Source organism: Schistocerca piceifrons, chromosome 5 (assembly GCF_021461385.2).
Source record: "Schistocerca piceifrons isolate TAMUIC-IGC-003096 chromosome 5, iqSchPice1.1, whole genome shotgun sequence".
Lineage (NCBI taxonomy): Eukaryota > Metazoa > Arthropoda > Insecta > Orthoptera > Acrididae > Schistocerca > Schistocerca piceifrons.
Genome location: NC_060142.1, coordinates 245,479,484 through 245,492,131, shown reverse-complemented (window position 1 = coordinate 245,492,131; position 12,648 = coordinate 245,479,484). Strand labels below are relative to the sequence as shown.

At 44.3% G+C, this 12,648-nt stretch overlaps 1 protein-coding gene across 1 annotated transcript in view; it reads right to left on the bottom strand.

Annotated features, from left to right (window-relative positions):
* Positions 1 to 12,648, bottom strand: part of LOC124798913 (thrombospondin type-1 domain-containing protein 4-like) — a 217,450-nt gene that overhangs the window by 110,655 nt on the left and 94,147 nt on the right. The window contains exon 3 of the mRNA XM_047262444.1: positions 1,972 to 2,038. Coding sequence (XP_047118400.1) covers positions 1,972 to 2,038 — 67 coding nt within the window. The remainder of the gene's footprint in view (positions 1 to 1,971; positions 2,039 to 12,648) is intronic.

Here is a 12,648-nt window from a genome sequence, read left to right as displayed (position 1 = left end):
CGCAGCAAAACATATATTTTTGCGTATTTTTTTACCCTTTAACGAAAAATTCCGCGTCGAAATCGGCTGCACCCACGGCAGGCTGACGTCAAGCTGTTGCTTCGCCTGCAACGGTTGCTGCTTCGCAGCGATATCGCTGCAGAGGAGCGGTAGCTTGCAGGTTACAGCTGTAGTGTGTACCGTTCCATTGTTTGACACGCAATGATGAAACGCGGAAGAAAACGACGTTGCGAACTCGCTATGTGCATACAGCGTAAGAGCTACGAACACTTCTTCAACAGAAGAGATGAGTTTCGCAGTTTCGAAGATGAACATGGGCTCATGGCTCTTAAGGTATCCATTTTACAGCCCATGTCCAGCAGACATTTTTGCTTCGTAACACTTCTTCCACTTCATTAGGCCGTCTGGTACAGGAACCATATGTAGAATATCTGAATTTAAAACAGCCTTGGTTGTAGACCATACTTTTATTAACAACGTGTTTCGCGATCATGTACGTCTATGTAGACACTTCTCAAGTCACCTTACGGTGCGTGGTATCCTGTACCACTACTAGTCATTTCCTTTCCTGTTCGCCGTCCGGTGTGGCCGTGCGGTTTTAGGCGCTTCAGTCTGGAACCGCGTGACCGATACGGTCGCAGGTTCGAATCCTGCCTCGGGCATGGATGTGTGTGATGTCCTTAGATTAGTTAGGTTTAATCAGTTCTAAGTTCTAGGCGACTGATGACCTCAGAAGTTGAGTCGCATAGTGCTCAGAGCCATTTGAACCATTTGAACCTTTCCTGTTCCACTGGTAAATAGAGCGAGGGCAAACGACTGTCTCCATGCCTCCGTATTATCCCTAATTCCTGTTATCTTATCTTCGTAGTCCTTACACGCAATGTATGTTGGCGGCATTAGAATCGTTCGGCAGTCAGCTTCAGATGCTGGTTCTCTGAATTTTCTCAGTAGTGTTTTTCGAAAAGAACGTCGCCTTCCCTTTAGGAATCCCCATTTGCGTTCCTAAAGCATCTCCGTAACACTGACGTGTTGTTCTAACCTATCGGTAACAAATCTAGCAGACCGCCTCTGAATTGCTTCGATGTCTTTCTTCAGTCCAACCTGGTACGGATCCCAAACACTTGAGCATTACTCAGGAATAGGTCGCACCATCGTCCTAAATGTGGTTTCCTTTACCGGTGTATACTCATCCTAAACTTCTCTCAACAAAGCGAAGTCGACCATTCGCCTTCCCTTCCACAGTTCTCACATGCTCGTTCCATTTCATATCGCTTTGCAACGTTACGCTCTAATATTTAAACGACTGACTGTGTCAAGCAAGATACTATTAGACCCCAATACTGTATCCGAACATTACAGGTTTGATATTCCTACTCATCCGCATGAACTTACAGTTTTGCCTTCGTGGGGCATCTGCAAATTGTCTTAAAATTTTCCTTTTACAACAAATTAAAAATAATAAAGCGGCTCTGTGGTAGACTGAAGCACGGCTCGAACAAATGAGCTCGCGTGTGTCACCCTAGAATAGAGCCTTTCTATGGTTCTTAAAATGTTGGAAAAGGCGAAGGTCTGGGCGAATCCATTTGATTCGACGCGAGCTTCCGTCTACCACAGAGCCGTTTTATTATTTTTAATATGTTGTAAAAGGAAAATTTTAAGATGATCGGAAGCTACCCCGAGATGGCGAAATGCTTTGTTAGTAAAAGAATAAGCTGTAACCAAGACTGTTTTTAATTCAAGTATTTGTTGCTTCGAATGATCATTGTTGTCATATCCGGAGAATACTGACAATTTCTCTTGGGACACCCGGTATATGTACCTAACTTGCAGGTCTAAAACATAGTTTCAAGTTGAACCATCCTCTTGTATCTCCTTAGTTAAAAAGTGAACCATTTCACTCAGAGGGACAATACATACAAGATGATACGCTTACAGCCAATATAATGGTTACTGAGAACTGACTGAACTTACCTGCAGCGGATACTTGCTGGCAGTCTTGCCATAGGAGACCATCAGCACACTGGCCGCCATCAGCAACCTGCAAAGAGACACAAGGCATATTAGACAGCTGCACGTACACATTCCAGTAGCGCATATATCTATATTATAGAGTGTTAGCTCCACTATCACGTCGCACGCCTGTATGCTTCTCCTCAGGGTTTGGTGAAGGAGTTTGACTTGGTAATCTTAATATTGATAACTAAATGAAAAACAATGCAGTTAGTGATGGATGAAGTTATTGGCTCACATGGCGACTTACTCATTCAGGGCGAGGAAAATCTCCTTTGCACTACTATTATGTTACACTAAAAAGCGTAATGTAACAATGTCATCATCAATAGCAGCGTCAGCAGAAGTTGCGGCCACAATCTGACTTCCGTCAGACGTCTTTGCGCACTGCCGCGATACACATTCGAGTTTCTCCAGCATACTCTCTAATGTCACATGCTCACCATACGTTAGCTCCTCAACTCGGTCTTTTCTTAGATCTTGGAATTATTCGAGATCATTGAATGCTTCTAGCATTAATCCCTTTGCTGCCTCATTTTGCGTTAGTTCAGTTTTTGTATTCCAACTATGCCTACATACGTGTTGCGCTCTTTCCTTTCGTAGCAACCTCCTGAGTATTTTACTACTATGGGTCTTTCCTATCCCTAACAACCTTGCTCGGCGCATACTAGTCTTTGGCGTATTGAGCTATCATTTTGATTTGATTCAATAAATTATTTCTTTTATATATCTGCCATTTCATCGCTCGAGGAACATATCCTACTTACATCCGTGCCATTACAGTCATGCAGTCATGATGAAGTCTTTCACTCCAGTCTCTGATATTTGTTTCCCGTTGTTCCCAGCGATTCCAAACAAGTACCTGATAACTCAGCCACTCTACATTTGGACTGATTTTTGGTGTAATGTACAAGCCTCATTGCTGTTCGTCGACTGCTGATACACAATGATTTTATGTTTATACCATTTAAGGCACACCAGAAGCTTAATTTTGCAAACGCTGTGTTGTTAAATACATGTACTAAAGGCCATTTTTCATTTCTTTCGTTTCTTATTTCTTTTCTCGTACATTAATTCTCACAACCGGTTCTATGACTCATAAAAATGGTGTAGGCACCAGCCTTGGAGCAATGGATACACCGGTTCCAGTCAGATCACCGAAGTTAAGCGCTGTCGGGCGTGGCCGGCACTTGGATGGGTGACCACCCGGGCCAGGATGCGCTGTTGCCATTTTTCAGAGTGCACTCAGTCGCGTGATGCCAATTGAGGAGCTATTCGACCGCATAATAGCGGCTCCGGTCAAAGAAAACCATCATAACGAACGCTCCTCCTATCCGCATCCTCATCTGAGGATGACATGGCGGTCGGATGGTCTCGATGGGACACTTGTGGCCTGAAGACGGAGTCCTGCTGTGCTTTTTTTTCAGGTGTGAATGTAATGGATGTGGAACATCACAGCCGTATTTTTCTAAGTATTGATTATTCAGGGGTTTCAGCGCTACGTATGCGTCGTCTTTAGGCCCTTTTGTTAACCAGATAAGTACTTGCACTCATTGACTCATGTATCATAGGACCCATACATTAAGTAGGTGCTGTGGGCAACTATTCGTCAGGAGTGTATATTCCGAACGTGTAGTCACCACTGTAATAAAAAAATCGTAAACAGCCGCAGGTGAGTGACTATGTTTATTTATTTTTTCATTATGAATATAATGTTGACGTTCCTTCTTCCCACAAGGAACTAATTGTGCAGGACAAACATAAAGTTCCCTAACCGATGGGAAAAAAAGGAAGTACAAAGGTAGCAGGTTGTCGTTCACCTCTTGACAAATTTTTTTCACCATTTATTTTCTAAAAGATTGTGGGTGAAAATAAAGAATGTTTAAGGCGACCGCTCCCGTAAAGCGGGAAATACGGGTTCGAGTCCGCGTCCGGCAAAAATTTTCACTGTCTTCATTCCCTTATACAGCTGATGGTTGTTTGCATTCGCCACTGGGAATACATTTGATGTATTTCATAACGCCTGTAGTCGCCGCTTTGCCTGTTCCTTCAGACACGCTTGCATATCCGAAGGTACATTGCATCGTTTCTCTTAACAACACAGGCACTGCAATATAGCAAGACCAGTTTCTTAGCCTGTCATAAAAATGTGTAACTTTCACTAAAGCCATCGTAATTGTCCCGAGCGATCAACAACTGTATCGATATTTAAAATAAATTTAATTTAATTTTTATTTTTAGTTCCACATAAAGATTTTTTTTAATACGTCACTAGCTTCGGTACCCCTGAATCATCTTCAGATCTAAAAGCAAATGTAAACGAAATATGTACTGTCTGCATTTATAAAGAAGTAGGAAATCGTTGTAGGTAAATGTGGAATTTACCTACGTAGTTGCGTCAACAACCCGTCTGTATTATAACCACATATCAGAGTACAGTGGTACGAAACTGAGGTTCATGTTTAAAACGCCTTTTACAGTTTACACAGTTATCTTTATATACGTTTTATAATTTTAGCCTAAAACTTTCGCTTTTTATGTAAGATACTGCAGTATTTTACCGAATGCAAATCCGTTGTGATCACTGCATCCCTCCCCCCATCGTTTCACAGTCTTAATGTTCTAGCGATAATTCTTAAATAATTCTACTTTTATAATTTTACTTGTTACTATAATTATTTATAGAGTGTAACGAGATACGCTCAGGACACCTCTTCCTCGTCTTTTTATACTCATAATATCACAACTATAGTATTTTACATAATTTTAGTTTTTATTTTTAGCGTATAACTTTCTCTTATCACGAAGGTTACTATGAAGTTTTACGAAATGTAAATCCGTTCGGCTCTTGTCATCTCTCCGATTCCCCTCCCTCAATTCCTTCCCCTCTCCCAGTTCTCCAATTTTCTCCTCTCCCCTTCTCCTATTCCCACATACCCCCTCCTTTCATCAGTTACCAATTTAAAGCATGGATCACAGTTTCACATCATGCTGTTCTGATGGGTGGTTCTGACATGAACACGATGGGTCGCTGACGCAACCACGTAAGTAAATTCTACATTCATATACGTTTTGTAGAGTAACAGTCAGTACATACATACATCAAATAAAGTTTTGCATCACCTTGGTTCCGAGAGTTCCGTAACTTGTACAGAAGATTGGAATAGAGATCAACATAGACATCATTTCCGCCCTTTTTATTGCTCATGAAAACCACACATTTCGTGTTGTACCGCCATACAGCTAGACCTTCAGCGGTGATGGTCCAAATTGCTGCCACACCAGGACCTCTAATACCCAGTACCACATCCTCTTGCATTCATACACATTCATACATGCCTGTATTCGTTGTGGCATACTGTCCAAGGCACTATTGGTCCAGATTGTCCCACTCGACAACGGCGATTCGGCGTAGATTCCTGAGAGTGGTTGGTGGGTCACGTCGTCCATAAATAGAGCTTTTCAATCTATCTTTGGCATGTTCGATAGGGTTGATGTCTGGAGAACATGCTATGCTGGCCACTTTAGTCGACCGATGGTCGTTATCCTGAAGGAAGCCATTCACAAGATGCGTACGATGGTGGCGCGGATTGTCGTCCAATAAGACGAATGCCTCGCTAATATGCTGCCGATATGGTTGCACTATCGGTGGGAGGATGTCATTCACGTATCGCAGCCGTTACGGCCCCTTCCATGACCACCAGCGGCGTTCGTCGGCCTCACATAATGCCACTCCAAAACAGCAGGGAACCTCCACCTTGCTGCACTCGCTGGACAGTGTGTCTAAGGCGTTCAGCCTGACCAGGTTTCCTCCGAACGCGTCTCCGACGATCTTCTGGTTGAAGGCATATGCGACACTCATCAGTGAAGAAAACGTGATGCCATCCTGAGCGGTCCCATTCGGCATGTTGCTGGGCCCATCTGTGACGCACTACATGGTGCCGTGGTTGAAACAGATGGACATCGCCATGGACGTCGGGAGTGAAGTTGTGCGTCATGCTGCCGATTGCGCACAGTTTGAGTCGTAATACGACGTCCTGTGCCTGCACGAAAGCATTATTCAACATGGTGGCGTTGCTGTCAGCGTTTCTCTGAGCCATAATCCGTAGGCAGCGGTCATGCACTGCAGTAGTAGCCCTTGAGCGGCATGAGCGAGGCGTGTCATATACAGTTTCTGTCTCTCTGTATCTCCTTGGTTCACTCCGAGACGCCTGGCAATTCGCTTGGTGAGAGCCCTTCCTGGCACATAGTAACAATGCGGACGCGGTCGAACTTCGGTACTGGCCATCTAGGCATGGTTGAACTACAGACAACACGAGGCGTGTACCTCCTTCCTGGTGGAATGACACCAGAACAGATCGGCTGTCGGACCCCCTCCGTCGAATGGGCGCCGTTCATGCGTGGTTGTTTAGATCTTTGGTTGGGTTTAGTCACATCTCTGAACAGTCAAAGGGACTGTGCCTGTGATATAATATCCACAGTCAACGTCTATCTTCAGGAGTTCTGGGAACTGGGGTGATGCAGAACTTCTTTGATGTGTGTATTTAGTTTCATTTTGTTTTTAGATCTCAATACAATCAAAAAATGTGCAAATTGGACTGAAACATGAACGATATATTAGAAGTGCTTTACGTGTGTAGCTTACGTCAAGTAGGCCCCGCGTATTCACCACTTTCAGGTGCTTGGAAATCTCAGCATCTGTAAAAGTGACTTTTTCCTGGTTTATGAAATGCTTTAGGAAGTTGTTATATTGCCTCTGACCAAATTCTGTATGTATGCAGAAAATCGTAGGAGACCGTCCGTAATGCTCCAATGTGAGTGGAAACTTCCCTGAAGTCCCCGAGTTCCAGCTTGTGGAGACGTATCATGAGTGGTATACGAGTAAAGACTTTCATAGCTGCAGAACATTTATGTAAAATATACTGAGGTGACAAAAGTCATGTGGCAGCGATCTGCGCGTATACAGAGCGAGGGAGTATCGCGTACAAAATGCGTAAAAGAGCGATGCATATCCGATCTGTGATTTGCGCTCATGTGATCCATATGAAAAGGTTCCCGACATGATTATGGCCGCACTACAGGAATTAACAGGCATGAAGAAGAATGGTAGTTGGACCTATATGCATGGGGCATTCCATTTCGGAAATAGAGAATTCAATATTCCGAGATCCTCATCGTCAATAGTGTACCGAGAATACAAAATTTCAGGCTTTACCTCTCACCACGGTCAATGCAATGGCCGACGGCCTTCATTTAATGACCGAAAACAGTGGCGTTTGGGTAGAGTTGTCAGTGCTAACAGTGAACCAACGCAGCGTGAAATAACTGCAGAACTCAATGTGGGACGTACGACGAACGTATCCGTTAGGACAGTGGGTCGAAATTTAGCGTTAATGGGCTGCGGCAACAGACGACCGATGCGAGCGCCTTCTCTAACAATACGATGTCGCCTGCAGCGCCTCTCGTAGGGTCGTTACCTTATCGGTTGGACCGTAGAGGACTGGAAAACGGTGGCCTGGTGAGATGAGTCCCGATTTTGGGTGGTAAGGTCTGATGACAGTGTTCGAGTGAGGCGCAGATTCCACGAAGCCATGGATCATATCCGTCAACAAGGCACTGGCAAGCTGGTCGTGACTTCGCAATGGTGTGGGCTGTGCTAAACGTCGAATGGATTTGGTCTTCTGGTCCAACTGATCCAATAATTGATTGGAATTGTTATTTTGGCTACCAGGAGGCCATTTGGAATCTTTCTTGAACTTCATGTTCCCAAACAACAATGACAATACGCCACGTCATCGGGCCACAGTTGTTCGCTACTCCACAATTCGAGTGAATGATCTGGCGACCCAAATCGCCCGACATGAATACCATCGAAGATTTATGGGACAGCCGAGAGGTCAGTCCGTGAAAAAAATCTTGCATCACACCAGCAACACCTTTGCAAATAAGGACCGCTATAGAACTTGGCTCAGTATTTCTGCAGGGGACTTCGAACGACTTGGTGAGTCCATGCCAGATGGAACTGCTCCATTCCGCCGGGGAAAAAGAGGTCCAACACTATATTAGAGGTTTCCCATATCTTTGGTCACTTCAGTGTAATTTTGCGTGTGTGGGCCGCTACAGGATGTAATGTAACAATGCCATCAACTTAGGTCAGCTCTTAGAAGCAGCCTTCATCACAGTGGCTACTTGTGGGCGGTGCAGTTTCATGTCGACAGGAGATAACATAGTGAACTACACAGAGGAATGCGGAAAAGAAGCGTCGTGATCCCTTCTTTACCGGAGTCTCGCCTGGAAACAGATTGGCTGGTGTGACGCACGGTCCAGGACGGAAGCCAAGCCAAAGGACAATTTCACGCAGCCTGGTGTGACGTCATGCGTGCGCCTTGGAGAACTGCCAAGGCGCTACCACGCGGTTTTGTGCCTTCCTTGGCACGCACCAGTTTGACGGGTAGGGCTACGGCATGATGATGAATCATCTCGACTTTCATACTGCTTGCAACCGCTTTGTAGCACTCAAAAATTTTCAGAATGAATCATTGTGACACAATGCCCTAAACTGTTGGCAAGTCATTGCTGCACAGTGTCCTCTTTTCAAGAAGTTCTTGTCCCGAGGAACTTAAGAGACGACTGGAAAGTAAGAGACACGTACTCCCGGTAGTAAAGTCGCGAGGACGAGTTGTGAGTCGTACCTGAATACATGGGTCGCTAAGACGAATGGCATGGTTCTCGGTTCGAATCTTGGTCCGTCACACAGTTTTAGTCGACCCGGAAGTTTCAGAACAGTTCTCCCCTGGATGGTGAAAGATATTTCCTAGCAATAATCGCCTGAACTGTGGCTGAGCCATTTCTCCGCAGTATTCTCTCTTTCAGGTGTGTTGAATGGAAACTGGGAGAGACTAATTGTACGGTACTCTCTCAAGACGCCTGACATATATCACTGGATAATGGTCTTGGGGTCCAAACTGGTAGTGGTTTTTAAAATAAATAGAAAAGAGCAGTTGGCGCTGGCATTTTATTTAGAACCAATACTTCAGTTGTGAGAACTGCATCAAGATCCTCCTTACGCTGGACCAAAATAGCTGCTCTTGGTTAGCAGCCCATTTCATTACGTGAGTAGCAATGCAAGCCCATTACACACGACTTGTCAATGTAACTTACAGATCTGCATTGGAAACTTCAAGTAATATTTAACAAGCGGTATATTGTTTTTTTTTTTACGTATAATTCCTTATACGCCTTAACGGGTGACGCAATTCTAGAGATGGCAAGAAACGAGAACTTGCCACCTAATTTTACCTCTTTTCTATTTTTTACTTACAAAAGAAAAAAATAATTTCCTTTATGAACAATGTTAACCGCAAGAAGTAAATTTCAAACTTTAAATTTTAAATGTTTCATAAAGTTCACGTTATACTGTGAAATTTAATTCTGTTTCTCCTCTCTTCCAGAGCAGCAGAAAACTCGTTTGCCTTTGTATTTTTGCTTTATTGTTTTATACTTTATAAATATTACTTTATAAATGTTTCTTGGTTTTAAAATTAAAATACCATATCTTTCCGCATTAAAAATTTTATGTCTGCTGTTATAAGATCTTTCGACCAACCTTGTTGTATGGGAGCGAAAGCTGGGTGGATTCAGGTTACCTTATTAATAAGGTTGAGGGTACGGATATGAAAGTAGCTAGGATGACTGCAGGTACTAGTAGATGGGAACAATGGCAGAAGGGTGTCCACAATGAGGAAATCAAAGAAAAACTGGGAATGAACTCTACAGATGTAGCAGTCAGGGCGAACAGGCTTAGATGGTGGGGTCATGTTACACTAATGGGAGAAGCAAGGTTACCCAAGAGACTCATGGGCTCAGCTGTAGAGGGTAGGAGGAGTCGGGGCAGACCAAGGAGAACGTACCTGGATTCGGTTAAGAATGATTTTGAAGTAATAGGCTTAACATCAAAAGAGACACCAATGTTAGTACTGAATAGGGGATCATGGAGGAATTTTATAAGGGGGACTATGCTCTAGACTGAACGCTGAAAGGCATAATCAGTCTTAAATGATGATGATGATGATGTTATAACATTCGCTTTGGATTAATGGAGAGTAACTGCATGTGATTTTTGTATCATGTATATTTTTGTGGTCTGTTTAAAGTTGTTATGGACTGTGAACTTTTCGAGATTTGAAACGACAAATAGATATTCGATATTGGAGACGAGTGTAGAAGCCGTATAACTGCGTAGCGTAGAAAAAGAATGGAGTTATGAGATGAATGGAGTCCAGCACCATTCGTTACCTGACGAACTTCAACGCTATTTCATCCCTGAAGAAGCTTCCTTCAGCTGCTAAGTTTTAAGGTCCTTTATATAAGTTGCGGCTGATACTGAGGAATAGTGGTGCCTTAGTGCACTACATGATGCAGTTAGGGAGTTATATTATGAAGAAACCAGTTCAGTGAATGTTGGTCACACGTTAGGAGATAAGGGCTTCGGCAGAGATGTGCTATGATACTGAAATACACCTACAATAATTATTCAAGATATTCAGAAGAAAATAGAAATCTCAGTTGGTAGATTGCACTTTTTTCTATACGCTGATACGCACGTGACAATTAGATGAGACCATAAGGTTCCAGAGCGCTTTTCAAGTCTCAAACATTTTGATGTTTGCAGCAGCGGATGAAAATTTTTACGAAGTTCAGAATTCGAACCCGGGTTTCCTGCTCACTAGGCAGATGCGCGTAGTGGTTAGCACATCTACCTAGTAAGCATGAGAGCTGGGTTCGACTCCTGCCTTTGAACAAATTTGTATCCTTCGCGTCAGTTGCAAAACACATCATGTGACAATTGCTGGACATAATGATTACTCTGACAATATGCTGAGGAAGCTGTCTGAAGAATATGACAAATGGTGTTTAAAAATACACACGAAGAAAAATGAGTGTATGATAGTAGATGCTTTAGACGCTGGAAATAGTGCTCTTCTTTCAAATACCTACACGTAACTATGCTTGCGAGTGGAAAGCTTTTAGAAGATATTAAAAATGAGCTTAGACAAAGCAGATGTATTATTCGAGATTTAAACATACTCCTTTGACGTACTAAAACAAAAGGAAAAATGTTTATACAAACAAACGCTACAAGAACGAGAGAAAATTATCAGCTAGTGGCCATGGAAATGGATTACTGGGGAGAAGAGCTGAAGTTTCAAATGAACCACATCAGAAATGGAGAAACAGAAATGAAATGATCGTATCTCAAAGAAAGGGGGAGTTCCCACCTAGGGATGGTCGGCCAGCGAGTTGCGAGTCTTGTCAGTTGACACCACGCTGGGTGACTTGCGTGTCGATGATGAAATGACGGTGAGGACATCACAACATCCATATTTTGAGTGGAGAAAATATCCGAATCGGCTGGGAATCGAACCTGTGCCGGCTGCGTGGCAGTTTGACGCACTGACCACTTTTTTTTCTTTTAATCTCATTTTGTTCGCTTTTGTTCGTTGCATCTGCTCGGGGCGGACGTCGTAAGACATCCATTTAGGTTCGTTGTTGATCGATTAACTCAGTTTTTTTTATTACAGAGGGCATCTAACCCTCTGACCGAACACGCGGAACGACGAAGACAGAGGAAGAACGTAATTGAAGTTTTTAAAGTTACAGTATGGCCAAATGAAACGATGGTATTAGCTGGCCAAAGAAGGTGTGGAGCTGGATCCCAGAGGAAAAAAGACGACGCATTGGACCACCTAGTAGCTATTTCCAAGGCGCCGGTTGTGAAAACCGTAAGAAGTCAAGAAGAGAGGAACACCAGTAGCTGTAAACAACTCGATCGTTTTTTTTTTTTTAACCGACACATATTTTGTCCTTGAGGGAATCGCTTTACTGCAGCACCTCCTCCTTTGTTCACATTTAGGCCTCTGCGGCAGTCTTAGTGGATTTATTTTGACGACACCACGTGCCAGACTTATTCCCCCTCTGATGAAAGAGAACCTCATCAGGCGGCAGCCAGCGCCCACCCGCCCGACCGCGTCAGGCGTCTCCGTGAGCGAGGCGTCAATTACAGACGGGCCTAAGTGTGTCGCCCGGCGCAGCGCGCTTCTCGGAAGCGGCCGTCCGGCACCTCATTACGCTGACGGATGAGGGGCAAAACAGCAGCAGTGCCCGGGAGAGATTACAGGGCGCCGTGGCGCAGACAAATGGGGACAAATGATTCGGGCCATCTGGGTCGCAGGGCCCAGCCACGGCCAGTCCAGGCCTCGCTGCCAGGGATCAGTCACGCCGCGGCTTCCGAGCGCTCGCATTAATTACCCCAGCCAGCACCCGGCACAGCATGTACCGCTGCCTACTGGGCTTCACTTGGGTGCTTTACCGCTAGCGGTGGGAGGACGAGAGCTTTTCGTCGCACCTTCTGATACTGCAGTTCACAGAACGTCAGCCGGCCGCGGTGGCCGTGCGGTTCTAGGCGCTTCAGTCCGGAACCGCGTGACTGCTACGGTTGCAGGTTCGAATCCTGCCTCGGGCATGGATGTGTGTGATGTCCTTAGGTTAGTTAGGTTTAAGTAGTTCTACGTTCTAGCGGACTGATGACCTAAGATGTTAAGTCCCATAGTGCTCACAGCCATTTGAACCATTTTTTGA